General features: G+C 33.9%; 1 protein-coding gene across 4 annotated transcripts in view; it reads right to left on the reverse strand.

The window, feature by feature from the left end:
- LOC148613055 (uncharacterized) overlaps positions 1 to 22832 on the reverse strand; it is a 54233-nt gene that overhangs the window by 27975 nt on the left and 3426 nt on the right. For all 4 annotated transcript variants that reach the window (XM_088595060.1, XM_088595062.1, XM_088595061.1 and 1 more), the window contains exons 2-11: positions 18780 to 18849; positions 16500 to 16668; positions 15710 to 16003; positions 15485 to 15518; positions 13965 to 14059; positions 13176 to 13235; positions 12318 to 12395; positions 10105 to 10314; positions 9493 to 9722; positions 7769 to 7841 (exon numbers count right to left, since the gene is read on the reverse strand). In XM_088595060.1, coding sequence (XP_088451186.1) covers positions 7769 to 7841; positions 9493 to 9722; positions 10105 to 10314; positions 12318 to 12395; positions 13176 to 13235; positions 13965 to 14059; positions 15485 to 15518; positions 15710 to 16003; positions 16500 to 16668; positions 18780 to 18827 — 1291 coding nt within the window. In that variant the 5' untranslated portion in view covers positions 18828 to 18849. The remainder of the gene's footprint in view (positions 1 to 7768; positions 7842 to 9492; positions 9723 to 10104; positions 10315 to 12317; positions 12396 to 13175; positions 13236 to 13964; positions 14060 to 15484; positions 15519 to 15709; positions 16004 to 16499; positions 16669 to 18779; positions 18850 to 22832) is intronic.

Consider the following 22832-nt stretch of genomic DNA (forward strand, 5'->3'; position numbering starts at 1 on the left):
TAGAGCTTGCTACATGGAGGAAATTTCCCACTTGTTGAAGATCATGTGGCGACCTCTAGATGTATATTTTCTCGAGCGGAAACTTTGGTTAAGTTAAGATCCACAGTGGCAGCCATTTTGAAATGGCAAAAGAATCACAAGCTTTCATCTGCTCATGCCAACGATCATTTGTTTCCAGTTTTGTTTCATTTGGTCAAGCGGTTTCCGAGAAAAAGATTTTTACATGTTTTTCTCATAGGGTCCAATGTTAAAGTAAGATCCTCGGTGGCGGCCATTTTGAATTTCCGATCGGCACCAAAATCACAAACTTACATCCCTTCATAAAAGTGAACATTTGTGTCAAGTTTTGTTTAATTTGGTCAAGCGGTTTCCGAGAAGAAGATTTTTACATGTTTTTCCCATAGGGTCCAATGTTAAACTAAGATCCTCGGTGGCGGCCATCTTGAATTTCTGATCGCCACCAAAATCACAAACTTTCATCCCCTCATATCAGTGAACATTTAATAGTGTCAAGTTTTGTTTAATTTGGTCAAGTGGTTTCCGAGAAGAAGATGTTTACATGTTTATCCCATAGGGTCCAATGTTAAACTAAGATCCTCGGTGGCGGCCATTTTGAATTTCCGATTGGCACCAAAATCACAAACTTTCATTCGCTCATATCAGTGAACATTTGTGTCAAGTTTTGTTTAATTTGGTCAAGTGGTTTCCGAGAAGAAGATTTTTACATGTTTCTCCCATAGGGTCCAATGTTAAACTAAGATCCTCGGTGGCGGCCATCTTGAATTTCCGATCGGCACCAAAATCACAAACTTTCATCCCCTCATACCAGTGAACATTTGTGTCAAGTTTGGTTTTATTTGGCCCTGTGGTTTCAGAGAAGAAGATTGAAATGTAAAAGTTTACGGACGGACGACGGACGACGGACGGACGGACGACGGACGCCAAGTGATGGCAAAAGCTCACATGGCCTTTGGCCAAGTGAGCTAAAAACATACATCAACATTAAGTACAGTCCCTGTAAAGAATAAACTTCCCACTTGCCCTATAACCCATTGCCACATTCCCCATAGCCCATCCCTCATTCCCCCATTGCTCTATCCCCAATTGCATCGACTTAGTTCCTATTGTCCAATATCTATTCACCATTCCGAATAGAAAAAAGTAAAGTAGATGTTTTATCAAACACACAGAATGCATTAGTAGCCGGAAAGCCAGCGACCAATTATATACCTCCGCCCGTTACTCTAAATGTTTTTCGTCCAAGGAAAGACAATGAAAATTCCATCAGAGGGTGTGAAAATCGTTAAGCATTATGTACGGTTTTTTACATCGGGTACTTCGAGAAAATCGTACTAATTTGAATAAATTTAGTTGATCCGAGAGTTTAAAGAAGAAAAAGTGAAAGGGAATGATTTTTTTCATGTGAAAACAAAATTTGAACCTTTAGATTTTGGTCGTTCATAAAATACTAATGTTGAATTCAGAGTGTTGCATTGCTTTCACTTTCGGTACCAAAATATGGCGGGAATTTCCAGGGCCTATAAATACCTGACACAATCAAATCCCATTGGTTATTTGTGAAATAATTGACCAATGATGTATTAAGACATTTCCCTTTCGAATGATACCTAAATAAAACCGTCACTCGATTCCCATGTTACAAAAATAGACATTTGTTTTGAGATATCAGTCTTGTATTACATATTCCTGAGCGGGTGTACGTCAAAACATGGAGGCTAAAAAATATAGTGCCCTTCCTTTTTGCCTTTTCCTGTTTTTGTTTCTTGGCAAATGAATATCATTTTTCACCAAAAGTACAGGGTAAATATCAAGCTATGACACAAAAAACTTGTTTTTGAAGAAAGACAGTATTTTCATGAAAAATAATGCTTCAGAAAAGGGGTCTATTTTATGTTCTCAAAATAGAAGTGAAAGTAGAAAAAGTCTATTTTTAGTTTGACCTGTCCTGGTGTACCAAAGTTCGTGCCTTTTTTTTTCTAAAATGGACCTAAAATTGTTTTTTGACATTTCCTCAATTGCAAAACATGGTTAAAAGTAAGATTGAAACTCCTTGTCTATTTTTTAAAATTTAAGGTATACTATAAGAAGCCTATGGGGCAAACAATACAAGACTGAGACCTTAACCCTAGTCCAGGACGCCATTACCGGCTGATGATGAGGCAGAGGAGATACTGGTGTAGTTTAATTGAATGTATTTTTCATTTATAAAGTAAATTATTATGCATTTTCTTTATTTGTTTCTAATATATTATTTATTTCGAATCTGCCGTAAACAAAATTCTGAAATTTTGCCGGATTCACTGCCTTACTTGTCACACAGGTTTTCAATCAGAGCTAAGTAAATTTGCGCTGAAACGCAGATGATGGCAATGCATGATGAAGTCATTTAATAGTAAATGTTCATTGTATGTTAGCATTTACCTGTATAGATTTGGGACGGGGGATCCAAGGAAAGGCGTGCAGGGCGTATACTCCCCTCCGTAGATTATAAAGTGGGGGACTTGTTTTATTTTGCATAAAATATAGCTTTTTCTCAAATTCTACCCTCGGAAAATTCCTTCCCTCACTATGCTGGGGATTTAATTCTGGATTGAAACCTCTGCATAAGGTCTAAGGTGTCGCAATACTTTAGAAGTTTGAGTCCACCAGCTATGTATATTTTGACTAGCCCCACACAAAGCATGATATGTTTTTTTTATTTGAAAAATGTGTAAAGTAAATAAAGAGTATACTAATGTATACAAACTAGTCCCTGGATAAAATCAAAATAATAAATAAAAACAGCAAAGCAGGTGGAAGCAAAAATATGATTTTCACACACATATACTCTCCCCCTCTCTCTCTCACACACACACACACACACACACACACACACGCACACACACAAATATCAATCAATTTCATTCCTCTACTAAAATATCACAACATCTAAAAGCAGAATCATAGATGCAGATGAAGAGATTAGAATTTTTTACCAATCTAGTAATCAGAATGTATTGTAGACAAAAACACCCACCAAAAGAAAATAAATATAAATATAACAGGTACAGGATTCAACCATTTCTAAATTTTTATCATTTACTTTGTTAAACCTCCACTTTGAAAATTATATTATATTCTTAAAGAAACATTTGTTTAAAAATTTCGGAAAGCAAACCACACCATTTTCCTCATCCAAAGAAAATACTACATTCAATATGTTTTAAGTATCTGGCAGAAATAATACACATCTGTCACTTCCATGCTGTTCAGTAATGATCTTGTGTGATTTACAAGTATGTGTAAATATTATAGTAAATACAGACCACAGGCTTCCGTGTGACAATTTGATTTATGGAGCAAGATTTATAAATCACACTGCTGAATTAATTACTTAATACATTTTTACATATACAGAAAGTTCTTGCTATATACCACTGGTGCTTTCATTTTTCCAATCCTGTATTCATACAGCAATCAAAGCCTATGCATATTATAAATGAGAGAAAGGGGGGTTAAGTTTCTAATTAGTATCAGTATAAATGATTGAATACTACTAAGACCTATTACAGTTTGAATTTTTGGCTATAATGTGATGGAAATTTCCCTCGGTGTCTGTGGATAAATAAAGTGTTTGTTGCTGTTTGAAAATGCACTGCTTATTGTATTTCTTCTCTGGTTAATTAACTAGAAGAGGTGTAAATTAAGAAAACATTTTCTAGACCTACAACTCTTTAACATTCTATTTTATTGTTGAAAATTCCCTACTCTCCATTCATTAATAAATGATCTTGACTATTTTGACCTTGATAATTACAAAAAAAATTATTAATTTCTCAGACCATCTAACGTGGAATCCAAAAAAAGCTTTCCTATTTTTAGAAACACTTCTCTATAATTAACTATTATTTCATTCGATAAGTCCGAAACGTTCCTAAGTTATGACGTCTACGGACAAGTCAATGACGTGAAGGTAGATCAGAAAAGCCTGACACAATTGCATCCTATAGATTTGTATCTCTTCTCATGTGGTTATTTAATATTTTATATGAATTTTTCATCACATTAACCACATAAATGCCCCTCATTCTATTTGTGAACGACACGTTTCGTGATTTAATTGAAACACCTCCCAACTCTCTACATGACGTTGGATTTCTTCAAAATAATATCAGAAATAAGTTCCGTTTGTAATGTAAAAAGAGTAAGTAAAATATTAATTATCCAGGAAGATACAGATACCATTGATTATTTTTTGAAACACGAGAAGTAGGTGAAATTACGGTTTTTAATCATACCATTGAAACGATGAAAATGACGTCGATTTCGGACTTGAAATCACGTGACTTGGGACTTTAGAAAGAACTCTCCTGTGTCACTGGTTTCCCGACTGTAGGATGCAAAAAATTTGTGCAATCAATATTGATTTTAGAATCTCGCCGCCGAATCCGAGAATTACCGAAATCATGCGATATTTGCTTTGTTTACATGAGAAATAATCATACAAAATATTCCTAAAACTATAAAAACATATATAAATTGTGAATTAATTTAATTTCTACAATAATTCTTAAAAATGGAAACAAATTCAATTTCAAATGTAAAAGAAAAAACTATTGATAAAACTTGAAAACTTGAAACTAATTATTTGATTGAGAGGAACAATGGCATCGTCCATCCGAACAGATTAAATAAACTTACCACTAGTAAAAAAAAAACATTCATTTTTAGTGTTAAGGTGTAAAAGGATTGAAATACTTTTAAATAAATTTAAATTAATCTTTAAGTGTTATTTTCATAATCAGATACATTTTGCTTTGATTCTGTTAAGAACAATGTATTTACTACGGTTGATAAAGATTTTGTCATAGAAGAGAGAAAATTTCAAAAGGAGGTAATCAATAATCACAAATAAAAAAAAACGTTGTAATAACATTTGGAGTTACGACGCTTTGACCACGAAACTATAATGATGCACATAAAAAATCTCTTATCATCAATTTTATAAAACTGCATTAATTATGGTAAAGCAGTCCTTTTTTAAACAGGAAAGATATCAAAAAGAGGTGTTTATAACCAACCAAAAGTGATACACGCACCACCCACCAAGAAGCAGACTCGATCATACTACTTAATTTAAATAAAATTTTCAAGAATTTTGAAATATTTAGAAAGCTTCACTCATCTAACTGTAGTATAAATAAGGAAAAACATGTGAATTTCATGGTATAATCTCACGCAAATGGTATTTTCTTGGATTTAAGACAAAAGTGGTAATTCGGTCACGAGTTATACCTTCTCATCACATTGCCAATAGGAACCACTTAAAGTTAATGGCCAATTAAATACCTTTAATCATTTGTAACACTCTACTAGGCAAACTTTAATAACACAGACAAGGAATAGTTTGACCGCTTTGACCGACGGGACATTTTTGTTGGCCAAGTACCATACAAACATGATGCACTTTTCAGATTGTCTCCATCTATATAGGTTTTTCCTATACATGTAGATACAAGAATGACAAATCAGTGTTAGGGGAGATAACTCAAGGTGTGTTTACATGTTATTTCCCCACAAGTCCGTAACGCATAGTCCTAGTGATTTAGATTTACAGTCTGAAGTGTCTTAACAATGTGACGCATACTCTTCTTGCCAAATCCGTTTTAAGAAGTTACGGAAAAAGATAATAATAGATAATAATAATCAAAAGAGTTACAGTAAGGTCCTCCCCATGTGGGGAAAGACCTTAATAATAGCCTTATATTATTGTTTAAAAAGTTAAAATTGTCAAAATAAGCATCATGTGTGTGGCTGTGACATATTAATTTCAGTCCAATTTCTAAAAAAAATGTCATATTTCTGCAAATTGTAAGGATGCGAACAATTTCAATTTCAATAATGGCCCAAAATTATTATTGGAAATATTAAAAATGGCAATATTTCTATCCGGTTGGTGGTTGCAACTCATATTTCAGTTGAAAATCTTCAAAATGATATATTTTTGCAAAGTGTATGTGCTTGAACACTTTTAATGTACCTATTAGTCTAAAATTATTGTAAAAGAATGTAAAAAGTGTCAATTTCAGTATTATGTTGATGGTTGTATTGCATATATTTCAATTTAAGTCTAATTTCTCAAAAATGACATATTGTTGCAGACTATAAGGGTGCGAACAATTTAAAATTCAATAATGGTACAAAATTATTGCTTAAAATATTAAACGCAAATGTATGGGGAGATAACTGAAAGCCCGTTAAAGAGTGAATAATCCGCAAGTCCGTATCGGATAGTCTTAATGATGTAGATCTATAGTTTGAACACCGTTACAATGTGTCGCATATTTTCCTCGCCAAATCAATTTTAAGAATTTACAGGAGAATAATAATGATGATAAGTACATTGTACTTTCTAAAAAAAGATAGCCGACGAAGTAAAATTTTAATTCTAAGTTTCTACTTTGTTCAAGGAAATAACAAAAGGCACGCAATTTCAAATTTTCGATACCGTTATTTGAACTTTTTACGAAATAAATTGGTGTTTTTTCCACAAAGTCCCCAAAATCGCCATTTTCAAGATGAGCATACATAATGACATATCAAACGATCCAGAAAAGTCTAAATATTGACTGGAAGCAGATAGAGTATACTTTCTAGTTATCTATCAATTACCACATTTGCGGAAATTGCCAAAAACCGTTTATTATCAAATAACTTTAACCTTAGTTCCATCAATTACAGTTTTCGAAGAATTTGAATAACAATGCTCAATGTAACTTGTCAAGGTCACCGTAGGTCATCGAGTGATACACTTTGGGAAACATCATACGTTACCTAAGGTGAATGGTGAAAGTCTTATGTTTCTACGGTTTGTACGTTTTCAAAATAAAAAAATAACGGACACTGATTTCGGTTAAATATAAATAACTCACCTTTAAAAAAGTTAAGTTTGATCGCTTTGACCGAAGGGACATTTTTGTTGGCCAAGTACAAGACAAACATTTTGCCCTTCTCTATCTACACAAGTTTTTTTTACTAAAGATGCAAGAACGTTAAATCTGCGTTAGGGGAGATAACCCAGGGTGCGTTAAAACGTCATATCCCCCGCAAGTCTGTAACGCATAGTTCTAGTGATATAAATATGTAACACAAAGTGTCGTAACAATGTGTCGCATACTCTCCTTGCCAAATCCATTTTAAGAAATTACGGTAGAAAAATAATAACGATACAAAAAATACAGTAAGGTCTTCCTACTGTGCGGGAATGACCTTTATAGATAATACTTAAGTTATTTCTTGGACATCAGTCTGACCATTAAGGTATAGAATATTGTAAAACAATATCATTATCGACAGTCCTTAGCATTCACAGAAGTTATATAGAAGTCTATGAAATGCTTGTTTCAGTTCCTTTTTTACCCTTAGTTCTAAAACGGTTGGAGCTATTACCCCCAAAATCAAAACCAATCTTTTTTTGTAGTTCGCAACTGTGTTATAAAATTCTATAAACATCAACCAATTATACTTAAGTTATGGCAAGAAAACCAAGTGTCTGCGGACGATGACAACGGTGGTAAGGACTAACACAGCGTCATACCAATATACGACCGCAAACAATTTGCGGTCGTACAATTATACCTTTGATTAACTTCCAAAAAATTGTATTAAATACAATATTTCTAAAATAGTTTGCAGTATCAAACTATAAAAAAAAAGTATCAAGATACCTATTTAATGCACATAGAGCCATTTCTAATTCTTCACTTACCTATTACTTGTGAATAATTCTCACTATTCTCATCAATGTGTTCAAAATGAGGGGGTATCAGTTCATATATTGCCTGTTGTAAAAAAAACTATTGATAAATCATCTGTTTTCCATCTAATATATTCAGGTTCTAAAATTTGTCTTTTTTAAAGGGATTATTCTACTTTGCTGACACAGCTTTTTTGTTCATGTAGACGGAAGCGGGATGTTTAGAATATGTACATAACATTTAATTAAAAATGTATTTGAATCAGCATATCATTAGTCAATGTAATTTTAGTTTTGTATTTGTATTTTTTTACGGTTTACATGAATCAATCTAAAATTAAGGTCAAACGAAATGATCATTCGATTGACTTTGATAGTAGAAATAACTGCTTTGTTTTAAAATTCAATGCTCCCCTTACACTCTGCTCAATTGCTTTCAATGTCCAGGCAAATTGCTTTTTGCATACACGATAAGAATCTTCATAATTACGAATAGAAGGAATATGAACAATATAATTACAAAATAAAACCAGAAGACCTGTTTGTCACAGAAGCCCACGCGTCATTTCTTTAAAGTGACTTGTTTTGTAAATCAAATGTGCCTGTAAGACACTATTGATGCCCCCGATCGCTAGATTTGCCAAATCAATAACATGTACATTTTTGTATGAAGACATGGTTTGCGGATTCGGAAATCCTTCCAATACTTGTAATAGTCATGATCTTTTGGTTCAGCTCAATCCTTCCAAGACTTGAAATGACAAACTGTACCAGTACTGTAACTCAAAAACTTTGGGGATCAATTTGAGGATCAGAATTTCCTAAATATATGCATATCTACATATTGTATTCTGGCAATGTAGTGTCATTAATATCTGTTCGGTAGTGTCTGACTAGTTGCGATGAGAAAAAGAGGGCTGATGGACGATATTTTAGATATAGTTAAACAAATGTACTTGAAGATAGCCGGACAAGTCATGATTCATAAATTTCTGACTTAATGTAACTATCACCAATTTCCGTACTATTTCACGAAAATTAAAATCTTTTGGCCCTACACACAACTTCATCATGTGTAAAAATATCCTGAAAATATTTTAGATGTAGTTCAAAAACTGTACGAGGGGACAGCTGTACAAGCGATGATCCATATATTTATGAGTAAAATGACTTATTGTAACTATCACCAATTTTCATAACATTCCGTGAAAATTAAAATCCTATGACCTTACACACCATCATTATGTGTAGAAACATCCTGCAAAAAATATCAAAGATGTAGTTCAAAAACTCCAGGGTGAGAAAGCCGGACAAGCCACATAGCCCAATTACTGATAAAAAAGACAAAGTCTAATTATCACTAATTTCCGTAATATTTCATGAAAATCAAAATAACTCCTTTGACCCTGCATACCTTCATTAGAAATATCCTGTAAAATATTTTAGATGTTGTTCAACAACTGTAATCCGTACGGACGGACAAATGGATAAACAGACGGCACGACGGGCAGGGGTAAATTAATATGCCCCGACCGTTTGTCGCGGGGGTATAAAAATATTTATAGATTCTTGTCAACAAATATTAAACTTTGAATACTGATTGTAGTGAAGAGCAGCTTACTTCTTTATCTAAGACATGACACGTATCTTTTCTCACAACGTAACAAGGTGACCGTAAAAGAATTTTGGCGTTATTGATATGAACTTATTTTTGCCGATAATGACTGTCTTTATACCTGAAAAGTATGTATACAGCTTTGTTCAAACTCTTTGTCGGACACTGTACCATCAACAGACATTGTTACAACATTCCTTGTGAATTTTATTCTAGCTAGCATTTCACTAATACTTCTGTCTGTTTCAAAAGGCTGACGATCAGGTATATTCAAAGATGTAAGCGAGTTCAGAAGACATATCATAAGTCTTATGTCAAATTTGCTTGATGATACTGATGAATGTAATTCTCCTATATAATGAAAAAATACCAAATTTAGTCTTCAAAGTTTCGATTTAACAAATTAATATTGTTTTGTCAACATTAGTTAACTAGAAAGACCAAGTACGGCTCTGTGATCGGTATATTCCTTGGAATAATTCTGTGTAATAGGTCACAAACGGGATAAGTTATCGCATATTTGCCCCGTAAATAATGTTTCAAATCGTAGCATGTGCCCTCAAGCATATGCTAGTTGTTTATGTTCCTTAGTTACATGTACAATAAATAAATGTATGTAAGCATTTCATTTTTTAAATAAAATCTTAAAAGCATTTCAATTATACAGGAAAAGTTGGTCATTTCATATCATTAATGTCTTGATATTTTTTTGAAATACCCTCTCTCGGCTTACCTTGAATGGAAGGCCACAATAAATTGTTTTGTTCTGGACAAAATGTAATCGATAATCTGTTTTTCATCCGTTTCTTATTACGATTAAGCTGCTCTGCTAGTGTTTGTTCATTCAGTTTGGAGTTAAATACTATCCTAACAACAGGGCATGCAACTCGATATATTATATAAACTAAGATCAGATAGTTCAGTTCTTCTTTTGAAAAGATACCTGAAATAAAGAAAATAACCAGCCTTATTTTTTTCGATAGGTATTTGTCTGCTGCTTGTAAATGGTTGTTTATTTTTCCACCAGGGTATATATTGAAAAAAAAATTCCCTGAATAAAGTGTAATATCAAATACCGACAAAAATTATCGCTATATACCCCCAGTTTGCAAGTGTAAGTGTAAAAATACCGAAGCGAAATTCAAATACGTCAAAATCTCTAAACATGAACTGAACATGAAAACAGGAAACAAAGAGGATTAAGAGCGAACAAAAAATATTATAATGAAAACTGAAGATAAGGAAAACAAGACGTCACACAAAACACTCAAGTACTAGCATTTAACTCAGGTGCTCTGGAAGAGTAAGCATGTTCTGCGGCATCTATCATATTGCTAGCGAGAAGGATCCGGTAATGGTCTAGAAACAATGATGTAACTTCCCGACAAAACACAAAATCAAAACGTACACGGTTTTTATGATTCACTTTGTCTAGTCATAGACTACGTGGTATGTAAGCAGTATTGAATTTCGTCTTATGTAAATTAACATTAACAATAGACGCGTAGTCTGGACTTTCCTGTTATAAATGTTTTGTAGTCTTCACATTTTACCTTAACCTTCCACTATTCACAAAATCTGCTGGTTTTTAAAATGGCTTTTTCAAGATTTAGACATGCTTAAAGTTTCATATCCAAAACCTTAATGAACAATTCCCGCAGTTTAATATTGATATGTTTACACTTTTGTGTGGATTTTCTTCCTTCGGCTTGAGGACTTACACATGTACATATATGTTTAATAACAAGATTACAGATTAGCCGAATAAAATTTAAATTCCCACATTTTCAAACGTAGTATTTTCATTAGATAGAAAATAATGGTTTAAAGCAATGATTTAAATATCTATAGAAAAAACACAGATGGGTAATAAAAAAATTAAGATTTGGACTTTTTCATGCTACTGAATATCAGGACAAACCTAACTGGTCTTTATTTACACACTGTAAAAGTAATTGTAAAGAAATCACTTCACCCATCCTGTAATCGGTTTGTACTTTTGATTATAAGAAATCGAAAATAAAGTACATTCGATTACTTACAAATGTAATCAATTAAAAACCATTAAGATCATCCCATGTCTGCAAGGTGGTACAAAATTGCCCAGAGATTAAGTTACACAGAAACCAGAATACTTTGGGGTTTTTTTTATCCCTATCTCTCCTTAATTCTTTTGATTATGTTCATAAACAAACACAGTATGATTTTTGTGGAATTGAACTTTCTGATATTTTTTTCGAAGTCGTATAAATTGATTTTGAGTTAATGTGATATCATTTTGTTATTCACTCACACTCAAGCACATTTCTAAATTATATTAGAACATTGTTTATAATGTGACTTTTTGTAAAGTAAATGCTGTATATAAGGCATACTTGCTGCGAAATTGCTTAAAAAAACGTTTTAAAGGCACAAGAAGGGTATCTTAAGACACTGTTAGATTTTAAACACCAAACAAACACCCAAATAAAACTGAAATATACCCCTTAATTATAAGGGAAAAAGAACACCCCCAGTATCTTGCAAAGGCTAAAATACATGAACAGATAAAATTTTATATTGATTCATTTCCATAAATCAGTGAACAAACGATAAAAAATAGTCACAAATTGAGAAGGAATTTAAATCGACATCTACTTAAAAGGAAAACATTCAAAACCAATGTTTATCAAAATCAAGCACATACTAGTCAATCCCTTTAAAAACTCGACCCTACTCACACAAAACTTAAGTTTAATGCTGTACCCATGAATTCGCCATTTCCCTTTTTTACTGAAAGATTTTAAAGCTTGAAGAACGTTGTTTCACGTACACTTTACATCAATGAACCTTACTAGAATATTTACAACATTCAACACATGTTACTATAAGAATACATATACTCATACATTATGGTAAAACGAATACTTTAAATTTTGACTTCTGATAGCAATTCTTATTTCTTACCTTCATTTTGATAGACAAAATCCCTAACAGCTGGACAAATTGGTATTTGGGTGGGTACCAGAAATACGATTGCTACCACTAAAATTAAGATACCATAAATTACTTGAATAACTGTATTTACTCTGGTGAATAATTTGCTACTTATACTGTTGTATACAACTGAGATACGCTAATCTCATTGTGATACCCGTGTCATTCTATGACAGAACCTCACCACTGTTTTTTTTTGTTTTTTTTTAAATCAAATATGTTTGTCATGGAAAATGTTTAAAAAGTATAAAATGTATATGTATAAGAACTACAACTATTATACATTGTGAACATACAAAACGCATGCTTATCCTATTGGTGCACCTGGTCTATGCTCCAGTTTTAGTGGAGTCGGGATAAAGCAGAGGACACTTACCCTACTGGTGCACCTGGTCCATGCTCCCAGTTTGTAGTGGAGTCCGAGTTGCTCATTTGCTTTTGTTACTTTGTATGTATGCTTTTAGTTACTTTATGTTCTTTGTTGTGTATGTCTGTTTTCCATGTCTGGTCTTTGTCCCTGGACTACATTCTTTTGATTACCGCTATAACCTTGGTTCCATTGATTACTCTCTCATTTACTTTTGGTTCTTTGCACGTGTATTTTTAGTTATTTCATTTCTTCTTTTCGTGAGTCTCTTTCTACTGTCTAGTCGTTATTCCTGGACTATATTAGTTTGACTACCGTTCGAAACCTGGTTCCCTTGTTTTAACTTTACACATATAACAGTACTGTTAAATATGTTGAATGTTTTGAAACACAATTAATAAAACAGTTTAAAAAAGTCAAGATTATCAGCGAAATATCCGAAACAATGAGTTATAACTTACGAATGACAAGTACAGTCACAACTCCAACAAATATCATACAATTCCGTTTATTCGATATAACTGTGAAAAGAAGTTATACAATCATAAGGACTATGCTATAATCATTAAAGAAATTTAAAACTCTTACACCGATTTAAAGAAAGCTGGGTCATTCAAATGCTATAAAATGCGAAAGGCTATTAAACTGCACAACACACAGGACAGCATACATGTAAATATCTTTCATAAAAAAGCAAATTGTTTCAAACTACGTTTGGTGAAATATTTACATGGTTGAAGCATGTGGCTTATATTTAAGAATTGTAAAAACGACTATAAACTAATTATTGAGATTTTATATTGTTTGAGATATCTTTTGGAAACGTTAACATTGAAGTTTGCAAACATTCTTTTGATTACCGCTATAACCTTGGTTCCCTTGATTACTCTTGCAAAAAAATCCTTTTGATGAAACAAATAGAATTTATACTAAATAACAGAGCCACAAACTGGTACCAAGCGTTTAAATATGGGTGAAAGACATTTCAGAGAAGTATAACTCGTCAACTGAGTACTCGACAATACACAAACATTACACACGTATAGATTTGAGTCTAGCTCGTTTCAGTGAAATCTTATCCCTCCATATTCGTAATTTTTGAAAGTGAAGTAACCTTTCCGATAATACCATTCTTAATATTAGTTAAGTATAGACTATGGTAAGTGCTATAATCATATTTCAAACATTGTGCGTTATTAATTGAATTTCTAAAGGTTGAAATTCATACCTTACTAATGAGGGTCTCTTACCTATATTCCCTTTCCAGAAAAAGGACAGTTGCCCTGTTTTAGGTTCTTTGTAACTGGTATTTTCTATCCACTGAGACTGACCTTTACCAGATGAGCTACAAAATGGAAATTAGGTACCGGAAACCAATTTTTAGATTCATTCACAAAATGCAATACTTCGCAGAGCGGAGCTTCACACGCCCACAGAAGTTGAACCCTAAATAATTGGGATAAATAGGGACACAACACTAAAGGTTTAAACATCTATTTACTCATATTATGATGTTTGCCAATTTTTTTTGTAACGTTAATCATGTGTATTTTTTATTCAAGTTTAACAGCTGCATGGTAGATTTAGTTTTATCATTTACATCAAGATTAAAGGAATGAAAGTCCTGACTTTTTGTACTAAAAGGATTGTTCTGTAAATGAGCTATCACCGTCACATATATTTAGTCTTTCTTCCTATTCAGTCTTTCTTTCCCTCCTGTGCCATTTAATTGTACATCGCCCTTGGAGTCAAAACAGGATCATGAAAACAACTACATTAACTTTTTGTCAGTGTGGAAAAATGATTTCTTTAACATAATCCAATTAGATTCAAGATTGGGAAGCGGTAACAATTTCACTTCAGGTTTAAAAGAGACGTGATACAAATTTTTTTATTTTTTTTTTATTTTTGGTTTATTTGATTTATTACACCTAATATATAAAATCTAAACGCGCCTTGTAGTCACTTACGTCGTTCAAATGAATATAAGTTGATTCAAAATTGACGAAAACTAGCGTAAATCAAAAGAATGTAATCCAGGGACGAAGACCAGTCATGGAAAACAGACAAACACAACAAATAACATAAAATAACTAAAATAATACATACAAAATATAAGAGTAATTAAAGTAATTAAAGTAAATGAGCAACTTGGTTTTTGTGCCATAACTTGAGTATTAGGTGGTCGATTTTTAGAGGTTTCGGCCCAAGAAAGAAAGGTAGGTATTGTTTTGGGGTTATAGATTCAATCGTTTTAGAATAAAGGGCCTAAAAGCGGCATTAAGCATTTCATAAAATTCATCCATACAACGCCAGTAAAACCTTTATAGTGTTTATTTTTTTTATTCTACAATATTCAATACCACAATGGTTAGACTTGTATTACTTTTGGGGTAAAGACTTGAACTTTAGAAATTAAGTGCCAGAAACATTCATTTTCGTCATCATGGGCTCGTCGGTCGTTGAAGGTGTATCCATTTGCACCGTGAAAACTAATTTGTTCAACGTGTCATACATATGTAGCTTTCCTTTCCTCTATTGTCTACCCCGGACTTGACTGCTTATGAACAACTCGTGTGTTCCTAGAAAAGCTGAGGACGCTTACCCTACCGGTGCACCTGGTCCATGTTCCCAGTTTTTAGTTAAGTCCGACTTGCTCAGCATTAACTTTCATTACTTTATTACTTTGTATGCATTATTTTAGTTTTTAAACTTGTTAATATTTCTCATTAGAATGACTGTTATCAATATTTCTATGAATTATACATACTTCTCCATCTGTGACTTGTTCATAGCTGTCTTTTCTGTAAATTAGATTAGAATAGAACTGTTTTTGTCCAAAGAAAAGAATTTTGTAGAACAAAAATAAAAGTATATGCATAAATAATTATGTAAAATAGTTTTAAGCCTGTAAGACTACTGCTTGTTCACTGAAAAGAAGATTAAGAAAAGAACTCTAATGAAAATGAAATCAAGCTAGTTTTAAAGCTCATACCTATAATATCAACGAATTTTCCTGGATAAAAACAAGAACAGTCCTCTTTTACAGGAAGGCAAATTTGATCCCCTGATTTGTTTGCCACATAATCAAATCCATTATAAGTATCACAGGTGCAGGTTCGATCATCCAACCAAGATCCATTAGAAGAAACTATCTGTCCAAAATCATTGCAAAATGACTTCTCATATACACATTTACTGGCCTCTGTTGTTGAAAATTTAAAAGGTTGAAAACGCTCTTCGTCACAGCGTGCCCTGGAAAAGTCCTTAACAAAGACCTTTTTATTACCTAAAATCATTAATTAAATATACACATGTAGTGGTAACAAAATTTACTAAGAAAAGTACTAAGTAAATTTAATTTTGTCCAGTTGGCAATTTTAGTTTGGTCAATAGATTAAATTTATATAATATAACTACAATTACCTCTGCTTTTTTATACAACAAAATTTCGTTATCATCGAGTGAAGTATGTGACAAGTTTCGCTTGTCATTTATTGGCACATTAAAATGCAAAACGTACGCATCCAACAGCAATAGCTCACATTGTGTTCATCTATCCAGTATACAGTTAACTGATTCCTTTATTATCAGTTTTATATCAATTGTTCATGCATATTCATGAAATGACATAAGTTTGCTCAATTATGTGCACATGTACTCAAAACAGTTTTCAACTTTATCTTAATATGCAAATATTCCGAGAAAATTTAAAAAAAAGACCCTGAAACTCCGGCATGTGATAACATAAATATTGAAAAATATATTATACATTAAGTATCTACCTTTGCCTTCTGCTTTTGGTCCTTCACAGCCCTCCTTATAGTGATATCGTACATTGTTATAAAGACAAAAGTATGCGTCAGTGCCTTTACATTTACTTGTTGCTCTCAATTCCCATTCTTTGTTTTCGGGGCATTTCAAGTCATATGTTATCGTTGCTCTCCAGAGGCTCTAAAAAGGAGAAAACATTTAATGAAGAAGCATAGTAGAGCTATCTGATTTCGAGCAAGTAATGTATATATGATATTTATTAGATGTGACATGTATCGTTTATGTTGTTAACTTTATCCCGCACCCTACATAACAGCACGTAGATGGGATATCCGGTACTACCATACATTGTGAGCTAAATTACAGTAACAAACCTAGATTGAATATACAAGGAGGAATCAACTATATTGCGAATGCTATATTTTGTATAACCTGGCTGGCCGGATGGCCAATGGTGTTCGATTTACGGCTTGCGGTGGTGCCGTAGATGTCATAGCGCTACATGTTGGAGTCCCGCAGAGGGAACACCAAAAAAATATTGTTTTGAAAATCTGGCAGCTCTAACATCGTTAGAAGTTTTCAGACCCTTATATTATATAGTAATCTATATATGCATTTAAAAAAACTTCCAATTATTAAGAAGTTTTTAGACTTTAATTGGATTGCAAACACCAATAGATACAGATGGTATGTTATTTTTTAAAGTTAATGAGACATATACTAAATCAAACAACACACAATGAAGGTAATAAGGGAGTTTCTTTTTATGAGCAACTCGACGGGTGTTTCTAGAAAGGCAGAGAACACATATCCGTCCGGTGCATCTGATACATGCTCCCAATTTTTAGTGGAGTCCAGTGTGCTTACTTTTCTTACTTTGTATGTATTGTTTTGGTTAATTTATGTTTTTTGTTGTGTGTGTATGTTTTCCATGTCTGGTCTTTGTTACTTGATTTCCGCTAGAATCTTGGTTACTTTGATTACTCTAAAGGGTCAACATCTCGATACTAATAAACGCAATGGCCGTAAGGGGAATCATGAGGGTTGCATACATACCGGAAAAGAGATTGATAGTTAAAGTAAGAGGGTCATACAACATAAACGTCATTTTTACATAAGAGTAAATCATTTTTTAATGTAAAAAATAACAATAATGCAAAATTTACCAGTGGCAAGCAGGACCTGACTACTACTGTTATGTAAAATGAAAGAACGCGCACGCGGAGGCCGGTTTGCAATTGAGATTCTCATCAACTGAAGTAAAACATTTGGGCCACTTTTGACTTAATGATGTCAGGCGTTTCACTGAAAAGGATATTACAGTAGAGTATTTTAGGACACTAAGTGCAAGGGCGTATATATCCTACAATATCTAAGCGATCACACTTACCTGGTAAAATGCGCAACTATATTTTGTGTCCTTACCACATACAAAGTTTTGTGAAGATCAAATCGGTATTTGACAGGGGTTGTGATGACAAGAGATTCATTTACATACATCAAGCTTTTTGTCGGAAGATAAGAAAATGCTTCCTTCTGGTCTCTCCGGGACCCAATTCCTAAACGGATCAAAGCCTCCCCCAAAGGCAAGTCCAGTCTGTCCTTTGTGGTATGGAATAAAATGGTGCCATATCATAGGCATTTATATGCATCAAGTAATAACTTAATTCTTATGGAGTTTTACAGTTAAATTCAGTGAAATATTTGTTTTTGGTGTCTCTTGTTTAGGATCTAATTCCACAAAGGTTGATGGCATAAACCAAAAATCAATACTGATCTCCCTTTTCTCGCTATAAAGTTTCATAAAGATCAGCAAACTAATATTCAAGTTATTGCATGAAAACCAAGATCGAGTCTTCCGATGATGACAATACAAACTAGTACATGCATACCAATACACGATCGCAATTTTTTGCGGTCGAATAAAATATATATTTCTATCATCCTTATATTTATCACAAGAAATAAAATAAATTGATGTGTCACATCCTGTGAGCATGCAATGGAATTTCTCACACAAAATATTTCTAAACAAATCATAAAGGTTAAATAAAGATCCTAATTTCCTTTGGTACATCTCCCTAACATCGAAATGAGTTGGAACCTTAATTACTGGATACAATTTACTATGTCATGTCATCTACCGGACCTGCCTTTATCTATATGCACATCGTTTAATAGTTATTTTCCGCAGCCATTTTCAGTTGACAGCAACTTCTGTTAATACCGTTAGTTAAACCGCAGTGGACGATAGCTATTGAATTCGTTCTTTCATAAGCATCATAACATACCATAATAAACGATAGGTAGACAAACATTATACAGCAAATCTGCTCCATACTGCTCAGCTATTATGTTGTCCTTAAATATAAAATGAAGCAGAACGTCATAGCTGTAAATCTTGCATAAAATATAATAAACGTGTTCCTAATTCTAATGGTGGAGGTAAATGAACAGTGGAGATCAAACTGATAAGTCCATTGACTTGTGCCAATACCGACAGAAGCTACTTGCATTCCAATCACAAGACCACAGAGACACTTCTATTCCATGGTATATGCCATAGTTAAAATATGACTATTTCAAGTGTTTATGTTTCACTAGCACTGTACCAATCAGGGAAAAACTACCGGACAAAACAATGGAAGAGTCTACAATCGAGGATTTCTAGACACCTCTTATGTAGAGGATAGAACGCTTGTGTACTGCACCAAATGTACAGTTTGCAAAATTGCAGATAAATTAAAAGATCTTAACACATGTAGTGTAGTAGATGTGCATATTACAGATGCAGCATTATATACGGATAGCAGTGAGTAATGTTCCCAGTGTAGTAAATGTTTATTATTTACATGCAAAATAAACGAGTAATCAAGGGAACAAAGATGCTAGCGGAAATCAAAAGAATGTAATCCCAGGACAAAGGCCAGACATGGGAAACAGACAAACACAACAAAGGACATAAAATAAACACAACAATACATACAAAGTAACAAAGGCAAATGAGCAACTCGGACTCTAAAAGCTTGGAGCATGGACCAGGTGCACCGGTAGAGTAAGCGTTCTCTGCTTTTCTAGAAACACTCGCCGAGTTGATCATAAAAAGTCAAGTCCTGGGTATACAAAAGAGAAAAGGAAAACAATGACACGTTGAACAAATCAGTTTTCTTGGCGCAGATGGATACACCGTAACGATCCACGAGTTCATGATGACGACCACAAAACTTTTGTAGTAATGACTTCAATCTTGTAGCAACATAACCCTGTTCCAGAAGCCTATTTGTCAGAGTTCTAGCGCGATACAAAAAGATTGCGTAGTTTCGGCAAGCTCTGGCATAAGGTATGAGTTGTGATATGAACACTCAATCGCAGGTGCTGAAGCGATGTTGCCACAGATGAAAGGAAAGTTGACAATTTTGAATGAAAAGTCATAACGTTTGTCGTAAAGTTTTGTCAATAGTTTTCCTTTACCATCGATTTCTAAGTGTAGGTCAAGATATCAGGCTGACTTTACAGTGTCGGTAGTATCCTTTATCTCAAGTTCTTTGGAGTAAATACGATGTATCAAATCCTCACATTAGTCTTGTTTAAAGATAATACGTCATCTATATAGTGAAAACTGAGATTAAAGGATCTAGCTAAACGATATTATTTCTTTTGGATCAGATCAGCTATAATGCCAGCCTCATAAGAGTGAAGGAATAGGTCAGCAAGTGGAGGAGCATAATCAAGTGGAGGAGCATAATGCGTTCCCATTGGAATGCCGACCATTTGTTGAAAAACACGTCCTGCTCCCAGTTTTTAGTGGAGTCCGAGTTGCTCATTTACGTTTGTTGCTTTGTATGTATGATTTTGGTTGCTTTATGTTCTTTGTTTTGTGTGTCTGTTTTCCATGTCTGGTCTTTGTCACTGGATTGCATTCTTTTGATTACCGCTATAACCTTGGTTCCCTTGATTACTCTTCCACAATTTCTTCTTTGGACAGTCTGGTAGCAGTACGAGTCTTATTGCTGCTATTATTTTCTACGTCTACCTCTGATAATAAACATTGGATGTAAAACGTTTTGAAAACAAAAACAATGTTGTTTTGGGCTTTGTCTGCTGGTACGACAAAATATTTTTCATGTATAATAGGCAATATTTTTGCTATATTGGGGTCTTTGAAAACTGATGTAGCATTGGCACTCATTGGCCTACCTAAAACTTTCATTCGTATCAAAATTAAAGACCTCGCGGCCTTTAATCACTCTGACAGAGAATCAATGTCTTGTTCTCGTTTTGTCCATTTTCTTGCGTAGTCCTCCACGGCATACATAAGAACTTTAAAGTTGCAATTCCAATTTATGGGGCGCGGTTCACGGTACTTGGGACCTTTAGAAAGGATATTACGCAGAGATTCGTTTTCGATGATGGACAAATCTCCCGTAACGACGTGACCGGAAGGACCATATTTGAATGGAGAGCTTTTGCAAGAACAGTCAGGTGGTTCAGCTTATAAGTCCTCAATCTCGAGGTTCTGCAATAGCCTTTTCTATTGAAAATTTTGGATGCAATGGGTGAAGTATAGGAATTAATAGGATATAATTGGTATGGATTTGTCTTTGAAATATGGGGGAATTTTGTTGGTAACATTTTTGTGATGTGGAATGTTAGCCAAATTAATTGCATCTATACCTTTGTTGACAAACGGTAGTGGAAGAAATGATCGGTTTTTTTTCATCTTGACTTTTCATACAAACTGGTTTAAAGAGTCTGTGGAAACCAATATCTAGAATGATGACAACAAGTCTCTATAATGATGAGGTAGGGTCAGAAACAGGAGTGTCTAGACTTGTTTTGTAAAGGGAGTGTAGTAGAGTGAGAGGCATAGAATAGAGTTTGGTTCTAATGTAATGAAGTCCAAGAGGTTTTTGTATGAAAGGAAGGAGACCATCTGTTGAGACATCATGTAACTTAGGTGACGTATAGTGGCGATGGCCATGACTCCTTTCCCGTCTTGGAGTTTTGTCATATAAATTCACATTTATGCTATTGTTATATTGGCTTGAAAGGTTTCCTATACTTTTGATGTTGTTAGTGCATCCGTATAAGGTTTTGCAGTACCTAGTCTGCGTATCCAGTACTCCTCCTTCCCTACGATAGTTTTTACTTAGAACGGGACTGTTCGTAGGATGGTAAATTATTTCTAAAATACGAACTTTCATAGAGAGGATTGAATGATCTTGTTGATTAAAATGTTAATAAACTGTTTGGGAGCTGGTGGCTGGGGTCTTTAAAAAAATGTTCCAAATTTTAGAAAAGGAAACAATTTTTTACTCATTCATCGAAAATTAAAACACTTCCCCCATTATATAACAAAGCAGATTTTCAAATAAATTTGATATCGCTTACTGCTTTTAGTATTACGAGTCTTGCGCAGACGGTCCATGTATGGTACAGCTCACGATGCTCGCTAATATACGCATTGTCTACTCCATATTAGAAATGCTCTGGACTGCATGCCGTACAAACGAAAAGTATTGGAACTGCCGTAGCAGTACCTGCCGTTCTAGGCGCTACGCCCTTGCTCATGCACACACTGATATTACACGCTTATTGTATACATACAAGTTAAAGCGCCGTACAGTTCACCATAATTCGTAACAACTGATCAGAACTCTTTATGTACAAAATAATTGTAAAGCACATTTTAATCGCTTTACATGCCAACTACATCATCTAAATTGATAAGGAAAAGGGTGTTAAAATATCTTAAAGCCAATGCAATAACGAGGCATCTAAAGCTTCTATACTCGTACTGAAGGGGGCACTCGAATACTTCATTGAAAGGGGCTGCCGGTGGTATTCTGTAACCCCACTCTATTAATATATTTTGCTTTTGAAATATTGACTATTTTATATATGATGTCAGAATAAAGAGACCTTATCTTATGTACAAATTTAAATTATTTATTGGTATAAAATCCAGATAATAGGATTACAACAAGTTACAATACAGGACAAGTACAAAACACATAATACATATTCATGTATATATGTAAGACTCGGAACCGCGATGGGACGCGGAGGTACGATGGTAGTACGCCGAAGTGCAGTTATGATCACGCTGATCTGCGATGGTTAGACATGATTATTTTCTGCCAATAGCAACGCATAAATGCGTTGGCCACTACGAGGAGGTGCGGTTTTGTTTAGTACTTCGCTGAAATGTTTTGACTATCATGTAGATTTTTTCCGTTGATACCACAAATATACGATTATCTTGAAATTCTACCGATATGATGTTAGTCTACATGCAATCAGAAAAAAACTGCTTTCAATTCGTTCGTGCTTCCAACTATCGA

This window comes from Perna viridis, chromosome 7, assembly GCF_037379345.1.
Source record: "Perna viridis isolate PV_CMFRI_1.1 ecotype Kerala chromosome 7, ASM3737934v1, whole genome shotgun sequence".
NCBI classification, from domain to species: domain Eukaryota; kingdom Metazoa; phylum Mollusca; class Bivalvia; order Mytilida; family Mytilidae; genus Perna; species Perna viridis.